Source organism: Salmo salar, chromosome 16, assembly GCF_965601325.2.
Source record: "Salmo salar chromosome 16, fSalSal1, whole genome shotgun sequence".
NCBI classification, from domain to species: Eukaryota; Metazoa; Chordata; class Actinopteri; order Salmoniformes; family Salmonidae; genus Salmo; species Salmo salar.
In genome coordinates, this window is record NC_138306.1 from 41834943 (window position 1) to 41855072 (window position 20130).

At 41.7% G+C, this 20130-nt stretch overlaps 1 protein-coding gene across 1 annotated transcript; it reads left to right on the forward strand.

Moving 5' to 3' along the window:
• Window positions 1–4675: 4675 nt before the first annotated feature.
• On the forward strand, window positions 4676–12275 carry LOC106573546 (lipoprotein lipase). Its single transcript, XM_014148678.3, has 10 exons — window positions 4676–4935; window positions 6421–6602; window positions 6908–7087; window positions 8699–8810; window positions 9233–9466; window positions 9752–9997; window positions 11013–11133; window positions 11376–11558; window positions 11749–11856; window positions 11988–12275. The coding sequence occupies exons 1-10, from the start codon at window positions 4842–4844 to the stop codon at window positions 12037–12039; spliced, it is 1512 nt and encodes a 503-aa protein (XP_014004153.1). The 5' UTR covers window positions 4676–4841; the 3' UTR covers window positions 12040–12275.
• The last annotated feature ends 7855 nt before the right edge of the window (window positions 12276–20130 follow it).

Below are 20130 nucleotides of genomic sequence, written 5' to 3' on the forward strand. Positions count from 1 at the left end.
GCTGTGCTGTTTAATGTAGAGGGTTCTACATGGAACCCAACATCTTTCTACCTGGAACCAAAAAGGGTTCTCCTATGGGGACAGCCGAAGAACGCTTTTGGAACTCTTTTTTTCTAAGAGTGTAGTGTGGAGAAATGCTGAATCCACTGCAGTACATCACAGACAGTTTATTTATTACACAGCATAAGACCAAAGGGCATGGACGTACAGCTTCGCCCACAGCTAAAGCAAAGAATAGATAGAGTACAGTCCCTTCATGTGGAAACCAAAGTCCTGCAGCCAAACAGTGCTGTACACTCCTTCCTGCTGGCTTCCTCCTGAAACGTATTTGTGTTTCATCGTGCTAAGTAATTAAGACAAGTTTTTACTTGTTTACAGTTTTCCCACAGCGTATCCAATCTGTGAGTAATCTGATGGGGGTTTGGCATGAGGATGCTGGACACCTTGGCAGTGGGGTATTTTATGCATATGGCTCTTTTGAAGAGGGTTGAACAGTTCTTATAAACAATGGACTGACTGCAAACTCAGCTGGAGGACCTATGCGCGTTTGTGTGGTGCAGAGAGAGAGAGGAGACCAGATGGAGCAGTATTCACTACATATAAATGTTTATAATTAAGTATTTATTACTAATGTAAATGTTAGTAATTAATGCTGACATAGCTCGTTGACCTCCTAGACAGAGCTGCAGGCTTTTTAGAATGGAGTTTCTAGCACGGCCATGGCTGCAGTCGAACTATACAGAACAATGTCACAGAATGGTCATGTTTGTTGTTGTAGGTCACGCATGCTGTTTTCATGCATGCAAAGAGAACTATTTGCTCTATTCTGGAAGTCCGGCTTTTTGGACACAAACGGACAGGAAATTGATCTGTTTTGCCCAGATGCTGTGAACTCACAGTGAGCTTTTAATTTCCTCAGCAGAACTCACTGTCAAAGCCAAGCTAATAAGAGACAAAGGACTGCATGACACCAAACTCTGATATTAGACCTGTACAGACTCCAATACGCCCCCAGCTATCTGGCACTATGTTTGTCTGACTGCTTGGCTATGTATCTGGCTGGCTGGCTGCTTGGTTCTCTGTCTGTCTGTTTGCTTGCCTGTATGACTCTGTCTGTCTGCCTTCCTGTCTGTTCTCTCTCTCTCGCTCTCTCTGTGTCTCTGTCAATTCAATTCAATTCAAGGAGCTTTATTGGCATGTAAAACATATGTTTACATTGCCAAAGCAACTGAAATGGATAAACAAAAGTGAAATAAACAATAAAAAGTGAACAGTAAATATTACACTCACACAAGGTCCAAAAGAATAAAGACATTTCAAATGGCATATTATGTCTATATACAGTGTTGTAGCGATGTGTAAATAGTTCAAGTACAAAAGGGAAAATAAATAAATATCTCTTCCTCTATCCAGCTGTCTCCACATGGTGTGACTGCCATTATTTATCCTCTCTGAAGTGGTTGTTGGGAAATGTGTGTCTCCATGTTAATCATACCAATGAAGACACAAGTAGACTTATCCTCAGTGTTGTCAGGAAAGCCCAGAGGAGTGTATTGTGTATTGCACAGTCATGCTTACATTTCTGCCTTATCTTCTATCAATATGCTTCCCCTTGGGCAAAGATGACAACCACAGTGGATAGTCTGTCTGAGATTAGGGAGATATAGGGGGAGCACAGCCAATAGGCATCCTTCTCCTTAATTACAATGTGTCTTCAGTGGGTTAGACATCACAGATCAAGGCTAGGCATCACTCCCATCTTAAACACTGGGTTGGGCACATTGGTAGCCCTAAGCATCAATTCCCTTAGTTAGTCATGCACATAACCAGAGAAAATTCAAAGAAACAGTGTGCTATATTTGTAATGAGAAAGCTTATTGAATGATTACCAGAAAAAGTGTAGTTTATCAGTGGTTTATATTTGGCCAGCAATGCTGTATTTGCACTCGGAAAATGTCACATCTAAATACAATATGCATTCCTAAGTACAGAGTTGATATTTCTCCACAAATCTCAGTTTTACTGGTTAAGGTGATCTGTATACAGGGCCAGTCCTAGCCTTTTTGGGGCTCTAAGCACCTCATGGGCAAAACATTTTAGTGGCCCCACTTTTAAAAGCAGAGAGAATAAAAGTTTTAAAACAAGTTTGCTGCAAATTCTACAGATTTTGTCATGGGGTGGAGAGAAGATTTAGCAATTTTATTAAATATTTTATGCAATTCTACTCATTTTGTCATGGGGCAGAGCGAAAAATGCAGTTTTATCGCTAATTTCCTTCAATTCTACACATTTTTCCATGAGTTATGCCATGTCCTTTATTCGTCGAACAGTGGGGTCACGGCCAGGGTATGCCATTATCAATAGCAACCCTGGAGCAATTAGGGTTAAATGCCTTGCTCAAGTAAACATCGGCACATTTTTCACCTTGCCCCTGGGCAAGTGCCCTGTGTGCCTGGTAGGTAATTTGACCATGATTACTACAAGTTTAGATAGCTGGCTATACTAATTTACCAATCTAGAAATGTTTTGCTGACATGGGCCAATTGAGTGACTGTCAGTAACTGCCATAACAAGAAAACAACAGATGTGAGCTTATGCACAACCAAATTGCACCTTGTGTATTCTGCTTGTATAGCTCAACAGTAAGTTGAAAATGCATTTATTTTTGGGTCTGGGGCCTTGCTCTACGGGGCCCTAAGCGGTCACTTATCTCACTTATGCCTTGGGCCGGCCCTGTCTGTATAAGTTACTGTACACATTAGATACACAGATCCTCCCTAAAGGTCAAGTCAGATTCATATGTGGGTACTTTATAGCGAGGGCAAAGCACAACGCCTCCCTGATAAATAGTACTGTACATGTTCAAACATGCTCCTCTGACTGTGGGTTTAATCTATTTTATGGCATTTTTTTCCTACAGATTCTAAGATTTAGTGAAACAATATTTCTCCAGAGTAATATGACAATAATATGACATTATATACAATCAAACAGTACATGTTATTGTTCTCTCATCAAGTTATGTCAAGTTGACCCTCAAGTTAATATGTTTTGCCTGATGTACCAGACAAATGTGGAGGAGAAGACAATTGACATGCATCACTCTCTGTCCAGACAGTTATATACTCTCTGTTCATAACACCAGTCATACTGGTCACACTAATTTCCCACCCACACCACTGCCTCTCCCCCAGTGTCATTTCAATCTCACAATTTATTTTGTGCTACATGCAAAAAAGATGAAAGTTAATAGAACCTTGAAACTGTTCAGCTGCCAACATATATGAATTGTGTTTTAAACATCTTCATAGTCCAATTAAATGAGTTATTTATTGGAGTATGCCAACACAGTGGGCACAGACATCAATTCAATGTCTATTCCATGTTGGTTGAAGTTATGTCATTGAAATGACATGAAAACAAGGTTGATTCAACCAGTGTGCACAGTGGGAAGAGACTGCTTTGTGGAGTTTAGTACTGCATAAATTAACATAACGCGTTGAAATATGTCCTTCTGAATTTCCACATAGATCTGGTATGCAGGCACACTCACAAGACACTGTGAGACAGTCTTGTATCATTTGTGAGTCAATCGAGATTTGTCATTGTTTCCAAATTCAGCTGATCGACCAATGAGAGAAGGGGCTTGCTTACACAACACACCCATTGCCCTTCTCCTTCACATGGGAATCTGGTGTCCACCACGACGTTCTCAGTAAAGGCAAGTGCCAAGAGTGTATTGTTGTCCCAGGGGATGGCTGAGGTATACTTTTATGCCACACATCAATTCTGTAATCCCTGTAAGATCAATGCAACATGTTTTCGCGTTTTAAAGTATAGCCTATTAGGCCTAACGGTTTAGTTGTGGGGGGGGGGGGGGGGGGGGGGGGGTTGTACGATATATTTTATAACGGATTTAAACGAGTTATAGCATGCCGCAAATATGATATTATGCAAGTACATTTCAAATGATATTGACACATTGTATTGAATAAATATTAGTAGGCAAGTTCTTTCAGCCCCAATAGTGTCTCTGCATTTAGCAGAATCCTACACACGAAACGTATAACTTTTCGCTATATAGAGTTAGATCGAGATATAATTGGACAAACATATTTTACGATTCATAAATATTCCGGGGAAAAACGCATTGTTACTTAAAACGATGTCACTGGTTCTTCTCAAAGGACATTTTATCAAGGCACATGTGTTTTATGAAACACTCCAGTTTGCTGCATTGTGTCTGGTAGGCCTGAATAAAAGCGCGTAAAACTGGAGCATGAGATTGTAGAGACTGCATAGCTCACACACCTATAGAAGCCCATTTCTGATAAATAAAAGTTGTTTTCTTTTTTATTTTACGAAAAAAAATCTTGAAAAAAGTTTTAAAACGAATTAGGCTAAAGCATTGAATCTCTAAAGAAATAGCAAGTAAATCAATTTGGTGAACATATTTTAACCATGACACGATATTATTCTGAAATGAACGATTACAATTGAGGGCTATAGAACAGAAATATAACATTTCCATATTTAATGTGCATTGGTGAAGGCACAGAGTTGCGAATAATTTTTGTTGCAATTTTGCATTTGGAACCAGCCCACTCATTTCAGACCAATGGAGTTTGTCTATTCAAATGAGCCTCTCATAAAGACAACATGGGGCGGCAATTGTGGCAGACTTCGTAAGAAAGTTTACTCTCTGATCACAGTCAGACCACCGTTTTTAACCGGAGCGGTGATCCTACTGACTTATACAATTGGATCTACTACTCTTAAACCAATTTTCAAGGAACTTTTCATTCGGGACTTGACAGAGAAACCTCTAGATCAACAATAATATGGGAAAAGAAAATACCTATTTGGTCACCGTTTGGATAATTCTTGCAAATATCTGTGCATCTTTTTCAAGTACACCAGAACAAACACTTTTTGGTAAGTAAGGGATATGTCTCCTGTTTGTAGAGCTGACTTTGGCTTTGTTAGAGAGAGGTTAAATAAAGACATTCTTTTCCTGGGGGCTGACTAGCCATCTGGCATTACGGGTAAATGCCAGATGGGTTGGTCAAGTTTTTTTTGTCCAGTGGGCCTGTCTAACTAGTTTTTTTTTTGCACAAAAGTAGAATTATTTTGCTAATAATGGGTTCCTCAAGGAAAAAATTGGCCAGTGTGGGGGCCTAAAGAAAAATAATGGTCTGGTGTGTTAGAAATGCCAGGGCTGATTTCTGGTCCCAGTCCGCTCCTAGTTGAATTTGTCCCATAAAATAAACACTCAAGCCACCTGGAAGGAGCATAATTGGTGCAGCCATCTCCAACTGACCCATAGTAACCCAGAAAATAGTTTATAAAGTTGTCAGGCCTACCTACCCCACTCCTCAGATATCTTTTGTTTAGGGTGCGCAGTGGGAGCTCTTTCCAACCATTGCAACAACAACAAAAATTGGATCAGAAATAAAATGAGGCATTTTCATGGCAGATAATTATTAGCAAATTCAAGTGCAATTACAACAATTCTTTGAGAACTAAAATACGTTAGCATTTTTTAATGCAAAATAACTATTTTCCATTTGTTTTACACATTTTTGCATTATAATTATTATGAACATTATAGTCGCTTATTTGTGATTTGTTTTGTGTGAAATAGCATTACTAGGAAATGTGGAATCATTAATGAATGTTTGGTTGGTAGAAATGCAAGTGGCAAAAGGGGGCGACACTTGACTGTTAAAACGTTTCATGATATATTTTATCATGCTGTTAATTGGACTAGATTATACCAATTGATAAACTGATAGATTGTGCAGATTGTGTTTTTGTAATTATTTTCTTCCAAGATAGTCAGTGTATGAATATAAAAAAGCTCAATTGTCACCACTTGAAAGATCCAATAAAAAATACTGGAATTTGTTTCCTTGTAAAGAAATTGTAGATGCTGGATTTGATTTGTCATGCAAATCAGAAGTACTTTTTTGGTAGTGGTAAAGGGTTTGAATTTCTAGTGACTGCCTTGTGCAATCATGATTATGACAAACTCTTCACTAATAGGACATCTAGACTGAGTTTCAATATGTATCTGGTTGAAAATGTAAACAATAGTATAATGAATGAGGCAGATACCTATAGACTCTTGACGCCCCTGCATTGTGCATAATAGTAACCTGTATGCTATTATAACAGGATTTTTGTTTAAAGTGCTAAGATTATGCACTAGTAGTAAAGCGGGCGGCAGGTAGTGTAGCGGTTAAGAGCATTAGGCAAGTAACCAAAAGGTCGCTGGTTTGAATCCCTGAGCCGACTAGTTGACAAATCTGTCGATATGCCGTTGAGCAAGGAACTTAACACTAATTTGTCCTGTAAATTGCTCTAGATAAGAGTGCCTGCTAAATGACCAAAAAAAGTAAAAAACATCACTCTATGCAGGTAACAACAACTCTACTGAATGGCTTGAGGACTACACTGACATTCTATCCAAGTTCTCCCTGAGAACCGCTGCGGTACCAGATGATGACCTGTGCTATATTGTTCCTGGCCAGCCCTTAACCATCCCAAAGTGTGAATTCAACTCTGAGACTCAGACGTTCGTGGTTATTCATGGATGGACGGTAAATAGCTTTGACATTCTATTATGATTAATTACCACTAAAGCATAAATTGTTTACCATCATTTGAATAAGCTGTATTGTTTATATTATGACCGAAATAACTCCCTAAAAATAGATTCATCAATGATAACTAGATGCATGATGAGAAGCCTCCCGCTGTCCCTAGTTATAACGCTCCAGTGCTCATTCATGTGTTAAAGTGCTGACACTTGGCTGGTCTTCAATCAGTGTAGTGAGCAGACAATGGGGGATAGGGCCACAGTGGGTCACGCCAGCCACTGACCCCAGAACTGTGTCTCCTCCAGGTCACAGGGCTGTTTGAGAGCTGGGTCCCTAAGCTGGTGACAGCGCTGTATGAGAGGGAGCCCAAGGCCAACGTTATCGTGGTGGACTGGCTGACCCGGGCCCAGCAGCATTATCCTACCTCCGCCGCTTACACCAAGCTGGTGGGCAGAGACGTGGCCAAGTTTGTCAACTGGCTGCAGGTAAGTGATCTCAAGGTCACTGTATACACAGGAAAGAATATAATATTAACTGGGTGGTTCGAGCCTGAATGCTGATTGGCCGAAAACCGTGGTATATCAGACTGTATACCACGGTTATGACAAAACATTTTTTTAAAGCTCTAATTACATTGGTAACCAGTTTATAATAGCAATAAGGTACCTGGCATTGGTAATAAGGCATTGGTAATTTACCACGGCTAAGGGCTGTATCCAGGCACTCAGCGTTGCGTCGTGCTAAGGACTGCCCTTAGCCGTGGTATATTGGCCATGTACAACACCCCCTCAACACCCCCTCTATGGCCTGATTTCTAACTTGAGATCAGACTTTCAGGCAGTAGTGTAAATGGGTGAGTTGAACAAAAGTTGCATCTGAAGTTTGGAATCGATCTAGTTATTAAAAATACACTGAACAAAAATATAAACGCAGCATGTAAAGTGTTTATCCCATGTTTCATGAGCTTAAATAAAATATCCCAGAAATGTTCCATAGTCACAAAAAGCGTATTTCTCTAAAATGTTGTGCACACATTTGTTTACATCCATGTTAGTGAGCATTTCTCGTTTGCGAAGTTAATCCATCCCCCTGACAGGTTTGGCATATCAAGAAACAGCATGATCCTTACACAGGTGCACCTTGTGCTGGGGACAATAAAATGCCACTCTAAAATGTGCAGTTTTGTCACGTGGAATTGGCATGCTGACTACAGGAATGTCCACCAGTGCTGTTGCCAGAAAATGTAATGTTAATTTCTCTACCGTAAGCCACCTCCATCGTCGTTTTAGAGAATTTGGCGGTACGTCCAACTGGCCTCACAACCGCAGACCACATGTATGGAGTCATCTGGGCGAGTGGTTTACTGACGACAACGTTGTGAACAGAGTGCCCCATGGTGGCGGTGGGTTTGTAGTATGGGCAGGCATAAGCTACGGACAATGAACACAATTGCATTTTATCGATGGCAATTTAAATGCACAAAGATACTGTGAGGAGATCCTAAGGCCCATTGTGAGGATTTTTGTTTTTAAAGATATCTGTGACCAACAGATTCATATCTGTATTCCCAGTGATGTGAAATCCATAGATTAGGCCCTAATAAATGTATTTCAAATGACGGATTTCCTTATATGAACTGTAACTCAGTAAAATCTGTGAAATGAACCCGTGTTGCGTTTATGTTTTTGTTCAGTATAGTGTATATTACTGGTGATGCAATGTTTTAGAAGTCATAGTTGTGGATGTGTTTTCCTCCTGGTTCTGATTTAGTATGCCTCATAAAGGCTTTTTACTGCCATGTTGTTGATCCGCATCATTACACAGCACATTATTGATAGAAGCGGCACGTGGAGCTAGTGAAGCATATCCTCTGCTAGAAAAATACTTTAGGGCGAGGGAGGACACATTGGTATGATAAGCCGCCTGAAATGGTTACATGTGAAAGCGGACGGTATAACTGACGGAACAGAATGTACTTGAAAGGGTGTTAGCATCGCATAACCATGGCATAAGAGGTTTTACAGCTGTCTTTACACAGTCACAACACACAGTTTAGGAAATAGGAATAAACCATGTTTGCTTTCCCCCCTTGTCAGAAAACACTGGACTACCCCTGGGAGAGGATACATCTGCTGGGATACAGTCTGGGGGCTCATGTAGCCGGCATCGCCGGTCTCCTCACCAACCACAAAGTCAGCAGGATCACAGGTGAGCAGACAGTCCTTCTCTGCTGAAGAGGTTTTACTGTTTGCCTATCAGTCTGTCACTACATGTACCATGGATGCAAACATACATGCAAAGGCCTACATATGCAAGATCTATCTCATTGAATTTATCCTCAATAGTCCCTGAATTTGTCTCCATAAAGTTTACTCAACTATGAAATCTCTTTGACCTGCTTAGAATATGAACATATTTATCCCTAAACCAGATCAGGCCCTGGAGGCAGCAGACCATTAAACACCATAATCACATCCATTGAGTACATTGTGGCTTTACTTCAGTGCTGGAAGCACACTGAGGCTTTTGCCTGCATGTTCTCATGTACAGTATTACAGATGGACTGTGACTGTTCTCTCCCCCTCTCTCTCTCTACTTCCCCCTTCTCTCTCCTTCCATCCGCCTCCCAGGTTTGGACCCAGCCGGCCCAACCTTTGAGCACGCTGACACCCAGAGCACCCTGTCCCCTGATGATGCTCTCTTCGTGGACGTTCTGCACACCAACACCCGGGGCTCCCCAGACCGCAGCATCGGCATCCAGAGACCGGTGGGCCATGTGGACATCTACCCCAACGGAGGAACCTTCCAGCCAGGCTGTGACCTTCAGAACACCATGATGATGATTGCCACCACAGGCATCCATAGTACGTACTGTAATTTAACACTGCAATGTAATATAATCACACTCTGTTATTACAGTGTAGTAAATCTTCATGAGGCATGTTTCTTGACGTTTGAATAGCTGCATCAGGTACTTTGACTCCATTAAAAGTGTCATTTTCAATGTCTTAACTTTTCTTTAACTTTAAGTTTGAATTAGCAAATGTCCCAGACATGGTCGCACAGTTAGTCCGGTGTATATCAGAGAATCAGCCAGTGATTCAGTCATCATGGTCCTAATGGTCTTGTTTTATGTGGGTCCTGTGTAGATATGGACCAGATTGTGAAGTGTTCCCACGAGCGCTCCATCCACCTGTTCATCGACTCGCTGGTGAACGCAGCAGAGCATCAGAGCATGGCCTACCGCTGCAGCTCCAAGGAGGCCTTCATGAAGGGAATGTGTCTCAACTGCCGCAAGAACCGTTGCAACAAGGTGGGCTACGGCGTCAACAAGGTCCGCCTGCCCCGGAGCACCAAGATGTACCTCAAGACCCGCGAGATGATGCCCTTCAAACGTAAGAGCGAGAGAGATGTAGGGGAATTGTTTTAGGATGAGAGAGCACACATGCACAAAGGAACAATTGGATTAATCTTTGTCACAACAGAAGGTTCATTCCCTGGCACTAAAATAGATTTTCATAAGTTAAGATTTGATCTACATTTTTTACCAAATCCTCAATGTATTGGTCCAGAAGGCTGAATGTAGTTACTGTAGTGGTGGCATGGAGCTAGGCTTAGCTCAAGCTGGCCTTGAGAGCTTTAACTGAACACTGAGTCTCTTTACAAGGCCATGTATGTTACATTAGTACAACGGGCCCCCAGTGCACATACTGTACCAGTACTAGATAACCCTGTTCAAACAGTGTGACTACTGACGTCTACACAAGTCCCTCCTTTATCAGTCCCTCCTGACTCCCTATCCATAAAAGATTCCATAACATATGCCCAGCCTGCGTCCATTTTTCACCCCACACCCCACTATTGTAGGATTGGCACAGTCTAACTCATCTGATACGTTAGTGGCATCAAGGTCAAACCAAAACAAGCAGGGGGGGTAAAACAAGGTTTATGGCGCAAGCCATGAAAGTCACATTAGAGTGAGGCTATTAGTATTTCAGTAGTGGCTGTAGTTTGGTAACTTGACACCACTGCGCGTGATTGCTTACAGTGGAAAGTGAGAGGATACTGTACATGCCAATTCTATTCATTAATGCTTAATCTGAAGTTAAGCATTTTCCTTCCCTTAGTCACCCTTAGTCATGGCAGTAAGCAGATCAATAATATGGGTATGTAAAGACAGGTCATAAGCATGGAGGCACTACAGTACTGTGGGAGCAGAATTAGAATTTAGCTTTAACTGTGGGCATCAGTAATGGGATAATGTCCACATGCCACAAACACTTCAAACAGTTGGAAAATGTGTCTCAACTGGGCACACTGCAGGTATTAGCATAGGCAAACATACTCAGGGTTTCAGACGTCTGTGTGTGGCATGGTTCTAAATTAAGGTCTCCGTCATTCTTTCCACAGTTTTCCATTACCAAGTGAAGGTGCATTTCTTCAGCAGCGAGAAACTGGACTACACTGAGCAGCCCATGAAAATCTCTCTGTACGGAACCCATGATGAGAAGACAGACATTCCCTACATCATGTACGTATAGTCTGATATTAAAGAAAATATTTAAATCATTATTATTATTATTTATTTTTTATATACTTAGTTGTCCAGAAATGCTTGATATAATTTCTAAACATATTCAAACTTACAAATATCATACACTGACATAATTAACCCCAGAAATATCATCTCGTCGCCTCTCCTCAGCTGGGTACTGAATACAGTACAGAAGGTGAACTGACCCCCTAACCTTTGACCTGTGTGTGACCCCTCAGGCCCTTCCTGAACACTAACAGCACCGTGTCCTTCCTGCTGACCACCGACGTGGACATCGGGGAGCTGCTTATGGTCAAGCTGCGTTGGGAGAAAGACGCTTACTTCAGCTGGTCTGACTGGTGGGGTAACAGCAACTTCCACATCCGCAAAATGCGTGTCAAGGCCGGGGAGACTCAGTCCAAGTAAGTTATGATGATAATGATGAACTGAATATTCCAATTGATGAGATTAATCAATCAAAACCCAGCAGTACTGTGGACCATAGTTGAATATCTTTGACACTGAAAATCATCATTCATATTGCCAGTCTTTGAAGTTGTATGATACATGTTTCAGAAGGCTTTACTGATAGTCTTTACTGTCTGACTCCAGGGTGATCTTCAGCGCTAAAGATGGAGAGTTTGCCTACCTCGTCAGAGGAAAAGACGACGCAGTCTTTGTCAAATCAAAAGAGGACAACATGAGCCGGAAAGAGAAAACGTAAGAAATCTAGAACATTTTGGAAACTTTGTGAAACTTTGAATGCATAAAAATCTATCATATCCAAAGATAGGATTCAGAACTTCCCTGTTCTTTTGTGAACTTTTTTTTGTCTTCTCTCTTATCTTTAGGATGCACAGACTCAAGATGCAGGGAAGCCTCTTCAAGAAGAACACTGCATGAAGCAGCACTTGAATACAGTCTGGATGAAGCCAGGGAGAACGTGCTGGAGAGAAGATATGGGATGTTAGTCTCTGACATGTACTGTTTTCTGCCTTCCATTCTGTCATCTCCATCCCCAAGCACAATCTATATCACTTTGTCCACTGTGCTGGGAGTCAGTTTATGGGCTTTTTCTTCTATTAACCGTCATCATGGAGTGTTACAAATGTCATTCTAAAGTTATGGTTATGACTTTGTCTAACATCGCTACATTATCTTTGTAATCCTTCATCTGTGTTCATGTATACAAATCACATCAATGTATTTCTAACCCTATTAGGGTAGTTCCGATTCAAACTTGTGATTCAAAGAGATTGACATAGCTTCTGCTTTTAGACACATTCGGTATGCACACTATAATAGTCATGTCACTAATGCCATCATGCCTAAACCACTAACTGCCACCACCACAGGGACCAAAGATGGTGATACTGTCTACTGAGTTGAATATTACAGTGATCTGTGTACATGGCTTTTCAATCAGTGTTATACAGTATATATTTTTTTATTTAACTAGGCAGGTCAGTTAAGAACAAATTCTTATTTTCAATGACAGCCTAGGAACAGTTCAGGGGCAGAACAACAGAGTTGTACCTTGTCAGCGCGGGGATTTGAACTTGCAACCTTTCAATTGCTAGTCCAACGCTCTAACCACTAGGCTACCCTGCCGCCCCAATATGAGTTGTTGTAGATGAATTCCCTGCTTGTTCTTTGTGTGCATTTGGTTATTGTGTTTGGCACGGGTCACTTTAAGGGCGTTAATCCATGTCAGTCAATTTGATCATTCAACAACTAGTCAAACTGGATTGTTGTGTTTAGATGAATATTTAATTTGCCACTTGACTTGAGAAGAATAGAGGTCACAAGCAGAAGTTAGCATTTCCTAAAAACTTCTATAAATTCCTTTATAGGTCAAAAATGATGTGGAAACAATTACCTTAACTCTATTGGTCAATCATGCCCTTTTGAAAGGTCAAACAAAATGCTACACTAAATACAGAACATATGTGAGCCTTTGCAAACATTGGTGGACAGCCCTACATAATAGCCATAATGTTTCATATTGTATTTATTGAATGTACCTGTATATATTTGTATATTAAGCTGTAATATATTTGGGCAAGTTTCCATTGCTGTCTTTGTTTTTATAGCTTTGTGATTTAACACGTGTGGTTTTGGACAGACTGATCAAATTGGTCTCCATGCCAGCTGATGAGTACATTTACAATTATGAACTGAAATGCAGTGCACTGTATGAAGGAAAATCATGATACTTTAATAAAATGACTACATTATACATCTGGGTATTATTGGATTTACTACTCCCCTGATCTACATATTGTGTTCTTGAATTCCTTAAATCTTATTCTAACCCTAGAACATGACTAGATTCAACATGTAGCTATTCTTAGGACATTATTAAAATCTCTGTCAACATTTGTTTCCTGCAACACAAACTCCAAAAAGTTCTGGGACACTGTAAAGTCCTTGGAGAATAAGAGCACCTCCTCCCAGCTGCCCACTGCACTGAGGATGGGAAACTCTGTCACCACCGATAAATCCACTATAATTGAGAATTTCAATAAGCATTTTTCTACGGCTGGCCATGCTTTCCACCTGGCTACCCCTACCCCGGTCAACAGCACTGCACCCCCCACAGCAACTCGCCCAAGCCTTCCCCATTTCTCCTTCTCCCAAATCCAGTCAGCTGATGTTCTGAAAGAGCTGCAAAATCTGGACCCCTGCAAATCAGCTGGGCTAGACAATCTGGACCCTCACTTTCTAAAATTATCTGCTGAAATTGTTGCAACCCCTATTACTAGCCTATTCAACCTCTCTTTCGTGTCATCTGAGATTCCCAAAGATTGGAAAGCAGCTGCGGTCATCCCCCTCTTCAAAGGGGAAGACACTCTTGACCCAAACTGCTACAGACCTATATCTATCCTACCCTGCCTCTCTAAAGTCTTCGAAAGCCAAGTCAACAAACAGATTACCGACCATTTCGAATCCCACCGCACCTTCTCCGCTATGCAATCTGGTTTCAGAGCTGGTCATGGGTGCACCTCAGCGACGCTCACGGTCCTAAACGATAACTTAACCGCCATCGATAAGAAACAATACTGTGCAGCCGTATTCATTGACCTGGCCAAGGCTTTCGACTGTCAATCACCACATCCTCGTCGGCAGACTCAACAGCCTTGCTTTCTCAAATGATTGCCTCGCCTGGTTCACCAACTACTTCTCTGAGAGTTCAGTGTGTCAAATCGGAGGGCCTGTTGTCCGGGCCTCTGGCAGTCTCTATGGGGGTGCCACAGGGTTCAATTCTTGGGCTGACTCTTTTCTCTGTATACAACAATGATGTCGCTCTTGCTGCTGGTGAGTCTCTGATCCACCTCTACGCAGACGACACCATTCTGTATACTTCTGGCCCTTCTTTGGACACTGTTAACTACCCTCCAGACAAGCTTCAATGCCATACAACTCTTCTTCCGTGGCCTCCAACTGCTCTTAAATACAAGTAAAACTAAATGCATGCTCTTCAACCGATCGCTGCCTGCACCTGCCCGCCCGTCCAGCATCACTACTCTGGACGGTTCTGACTTAGAATATGTGGACAACTATAAATACCTAGGTGTCTGGTTAGACTGTAAACTCTCCTTCCAGACTCACATCAAACATCTCCAATCCAAAGTTAAATGTAGAATTGGCTTCCTATTTCGCAACAAAGCATCTTTCACTTATGCTGCCAAACATACCCTCGTAAAACTGACCATCCTACCGATCCTGGACTTCGGCGATGTCATTTACAAAATAGCCTCCAATACCCTACTCAATAAATTGGATGCAGTCTATCACAGTGCCATCCGTTTTGTCACCAAAGCCCCATATACTACCCACCACCGCGACCTGTACGCTCTCGTCGCTTCATACTCGTCGCCAATCCCACTGGCTCCAGGTCATCTACAAGACCCTGCTAGGTAAAGTCCCCCCTTATCTCAGCTCACTGGTCACCATAGCAGCACCCACCTGTAGCACGCGCTCCAGCAGGTATATCTCCCTGGTCACCCCCAAAGCCAATTCCTCCTTCGGCCGCCTCTCCTTCCAGTTCTCTGCTGCCAATGACTGGAACGAACTACAAAAATCTCTGAAACTGGAAACACTTACAGTGGGGAAAAAAAGTATTTAGTCAACCACCAATTGTGCAAGTTCTCCCACTTAAAAAGATGAGAGAGGCCTGTAATTTTCATCATAGGTACACGTCAACTATGACAGACAAAATGAGAAAAAAAAATCCAGAAAATCACATTGTAGGATTTTTTATGAATTTATTTGCAAATTATGGTGGAAAATAAGTATTTGGTCACCTACAAATAAGCAAGATTTCTGGCTCTCACAGACCTGTAACTTCTACTTTAAGAGGCTCCTCTGTCCTCCACTCGTTACCTGTATTAATGGCACCTGTTTGAACTTGTTATCAGTATAAAAGACACCTGTCCACAACCTCAAACAGTCACACTCCAAACTCCACTATGGCCAAGACCAAAGAGCTGTCAAAGGACACCATAAACAAAATTGTAGACCTGCACCAGGCTGGGAAGACTGAATCTGCAATAGGTAAGCAGCTTGGTTTGAAGAAATCAACTGTGGGAGCAATTATTAGGAAATGGAAGACATACAAGACCACTGATAATCTCCCTCGATCTGGGGCTCCACGCAAGATCTCACCCCGTGGGGTCAAAATGATCACAAGAACAGTGAGCAAAAATCCCAGAACCACACAGGGGGACCTAGTGAATGACCTGCAGAGAGCTGGGACCAAAGTAACAAAGCCTACCATCAGTAACACACTACGCGGCCAGGGACTCAAATCCTGCAGTGCCAGACGTGTCCCCCTGCTTAAGCCAGTACATGTCCAGGCCCGTCTGAAGTTTGCTAGAGAGCATTTGGATGATCCAGAAGAGGATTGGGAGAATGTCAGATGAAACCAAAATAGAACTTTTTGGTAAAAACTCAACTCGTCGTGTTTGGAGGACAAAGAATGCTGAGTTGCATCCAAAGAACACCATACCTACTGTGAAGCATGGGGGTGGAAACATCATGCTTTGGGGCTGTTTTTCTGCAAAGGGACCAGGACGACTGATCCGTGTAAAGGAAAGAATGAATGGGGCCATGTATCGTGAGATTTTGAGTGAAAACCTCCTTCCATCAGCAAGGTCATTGAAGATGAAACGTGGCTGGGTCTTTCAGCATGACAATGATCCCAAACACACCGCCCGGGCAACGAAGGAGTGGCTTCGTTAGAAGCATTTCAAGGTCCTGGAGTGGCCTAGCCAGTCTCCAGATCTCAACCCCATAGAAAATCTTTGGAGGGAGTTAAAAGTCCGTGTTGCCCAGCGACAGACCCAAAACATCACTGCTCTAGAGGAGATCTGCATGGAGGAATGGGCCAAAATACCAGCAACAGTGTGTGAAAACCTTGTGAAGACTTACAGAAAACGTTTGACCTGTGTCATTGCCAGCAAAGGGTATATAACAAAGTATTGAGATAAACTTTTGTAATTGACCAAATACTTATTTTCCACCATAATTGGCTAATAAATTCATAAAAGATCCTACAATGTGATTTTCTGGATTTTTTTTCCTCATTTTGTCTGTCATAGTTGAAGTGTACCTATGATGAAAATTACAGGCCTCTCTCATCTTTTTAAGTGGGAGAACTTGCACAATTGGTGGCTGACTAAATACTTTTTTCCCCCACTGTATCTCCCTCACTAGCTTTAAGCACCAGCTGTCAGAGCAGCTCACAGATTACTGCACCTGTACATAGCCCATCTATAATTTAGCCCAAACAACTACCTCATCGCCTACTGTATTTAGTTATTTATTTTGCTCCTTTGCGCCCCATTATTTCTATTTCTACTTTGCACTTTCTTCCACTGCAAATCTACCATTCCAGTGTTTTATTTGCTATATTGTATTTACTTCGCCACCATGGCCTTTTTTGCCTGTACCTCCCTTATCTCACCTCATTTGCTGACTTTGTATATCGACTTATTTTTCTACTATATTATTGACTGTATGTTTGTTTTACTCCATGTGTAACTCTGTGTTGTTGTATGTGTCAAACTGCTTGCTTTATTTTGGCCAGGTCGCAGTTGTAAATGAGAACTTGCCTACCTGGTTAAATAAAGGTGAAATAAAAATAAAATCACTCAATAGTGTAAAATAATTGTTGGCAATACATAATTTACAAGACTGACTATATAAGCATATACTCGGCAGGTAGTCTAGTGGTTAGAGGCAAGCCAGCAGCCGGAGGGTTGCCAGTTCGAATCTCGGGTCTAATGGGAAAAATCTGGCGGGAAGTGAGCTGGCAACTGGAATCTGGTATCAAACCCTAGATGCCATTGCCTGCCATTGTGCCCTTGAGCAAGGCACTTAACCCAAACAACAACAGCTCCCCTGGCGTCCAGTGTGGCAGCCCCACGCACCTCTCCAAAACTTTATAAGTACACTATGTGTGTCTCTAGGAGGGGTTGGGTTAAAAGCGGAAGTCAAATTTCGGTTGGACCTTGAGTACAATTGACCAAAAAAAGCGTTCTTAATCTCTTGATATGTTCACATGCTGAACCTAGTGCCGTCAATATAGAGGCAGTTGTCATTCACAGGTATTATCAATATTTGCATACAAGCATAAGAGAAATAACACTAATATCGTTTGATGTGGATGGCTACTGTTGTAATAACAGTGTTATTACTCCTCTGCTTAACACACAGTGGTCTCATTGTGCCTAATCTGACACCTGCGGCTCATTAAACCTTACGTCTGACATGTGCTAGTAGCACAACATCCACATTAGAGCTTATCATCAGTACCCTAAAATACCAAAACAAGTTACGCAACACATAGTGGCAATACACAGAGAAATAGTTTTGGACCCCAAATTCCCTGAGTTGGAAATACATGGTAGAATCCCATGAAAACAGTGAGGTTATTGGGTAATTATTGGAATTTGGACCATCCAAAAAATAAGGAAACATGATAGGATAGGTATTTTCCCATGACTCACTACTGTGAGTACTGTACAAACCAACATGAGATAGATGACACATTGTCAACATTTTGCTTTAATTCATTCATTAATACATATTTTTCATAGATTAAGAAGATATATCTTGAAAGTATGTGGCGAAAACATGGAAACCATCTGTCATCCTGTAAATTACAGTCAGATTGAGGAATGACACTGATGTGTTTAAGCAATCCGGTCTGCCTGTGTTCCCTCCGGGGTGATGGGTCTAAGTAGGTACTGGACAGAGATAGGGTTAGGAAACCTCTTCCCTCCCTTGAGGTCATTGAAATATTTCCTTATTGTGTTTTTGTGCTTATGTACGACTGTAACCCCTACAAAGACGTAATTAAAACCTTACTTTTCACTGAACTTATTGTCCCAAAACAGTTGTCTCCAGAATGCGTCTCTAAGATGTTATTGTCATTTTTCCATTGGACTTCTTATGAAAAGCTCCCAAAACAAAGCAAACAACGTGAGACAAATGTTTGCAGTGAAGATGTAATAGTTCAGAATAATTTTAAAGATGTTCCTAATGGGAAAAATATCCACTTCTGGCTCATTTAGCTACACAACACACTATACATCACAACAATGATAAATAAACTAGGATATCTTTACAGTTCACATGATAAGAACTTCCTGAAGCCTTTAGAACCACACATGTCATTCTTAAAAAGAACCCTGGAAAAAGCAGTCCAGAACAATTTATCACTTCCAAAACGTTGGACAGCAGTTGGCTTCCAAACCACAATTTACTGGCTTTTGCAGATCTCTACAGTACGGCTTTCCAACATTATCTCATCAAAACAAACTATGTCACCATAACACTGAATGAGATGCTTCCCTCCAAAATCGAATCAGCTTCCCTCCAGAATGGCAGCACCGTAGCAATGGGGAGTGATTGCATCTGTTTTTCTAATACTGCTGTTCCTGCTTTACAGGGAAACTCAGTCATGTTCGTAGAAAAGCAACATTAGATTGGATGACAACTGGAATGCTACAAGAGCTGCTTTTTCTGGGGGGAGCAGCAGGGGATATGTGTGTTGAATCTGGCAACAGTACAATAAGACAACTTCTGTGGAGATTTTCCCTGCTTTGTACCACTTGTTCCATAACAACAGCGACAAATAACAGCATCAGAGCCAAACTTTGTTTCCATCTCATTCTGAGCGACCAGGGGCCTCTGAAAGGTTTGTCAGGGCGTCCACTCTGGACTTTTCCTTGGCGCTTGACAACAATGGTCCACCATAGAGGCTAGACACACTTGCCATGTGCACATTCTTGAAGGAAAGCATGTGACCCTAGCAGGTGACATTATTCTTAGTGCTACTTACACACTGGTGCACTGCTTAGATAATGGAAACACAGGACTGGTCCAACAGACCTCTGAGGCTGACCAACCCCAATTCACACGGACTCCAGATCCCTACTGACTGATACAGTATGTGAAATGTTGATAAGATCAACGGTCTTAAGTGAGGAAGCGGGTTAAAAAAAACTAGGCCTATGTCATGCTGATTGGTTGTAGGCCTATTCCTCCCTCAGTACAACCAGTGGGTGTCCCAGCATAAAGAGTCAAACAACAATTTGTTCATTTGTTATTAATGTGTACCCACAGAGATCACAGGACAGCTAGGCTACATCTCTATGTACCTAAGCAAATGATCAAACTAAACATCCAATTGAAATTTGCTTTGCAACAGAAAGCAAGTTTGGATAAGCTCAAATGCTGTTTTGTTAGAAAGCGGGGGAGAAATGTTGTTGAAGCGATCTTGCATCATTACTAGACCACAATTTATACGTAGGTCAAGGGGCTATGGATGTATAACATGGGGCATGGTGGCTAGGGGAAGAGGCTTGGGGAAAGGGGGTAGAGGGGTGGTTGGTTAGGATTGGACTATGATTTATACTGGCCCATCTGGCCTCCTCCACTCAGAGCAGTCTTCTGGAACTAAAGACAGTAATGTTGATGACATCA

Excerpts from the sequence above, each read along its gene's own strand:
- LOC106573546 (XM_014148678.3), top strand. The coding sequence starts at position 4,842 with ATGGGAAAAGAAAATACCTATTTGGTCACCGTTTGGATAATTCTTGCA. Across the intron at positions 4,936-6,420 it reads ACCAGAACAAACACTTTTTG|GTAACAACAACTCTACTGAA; the intron begins GTAAGTAAGGGA and ends CACTCTATGCAG. Across the intron at positions 8,811-9,232 it reads CAAAGTCAGCAGGATCACAG|GTTTGGACCCAGCCGGCCCA; the intron begins GTGAGCAGACAG and ends TCCGCCTCCCAG.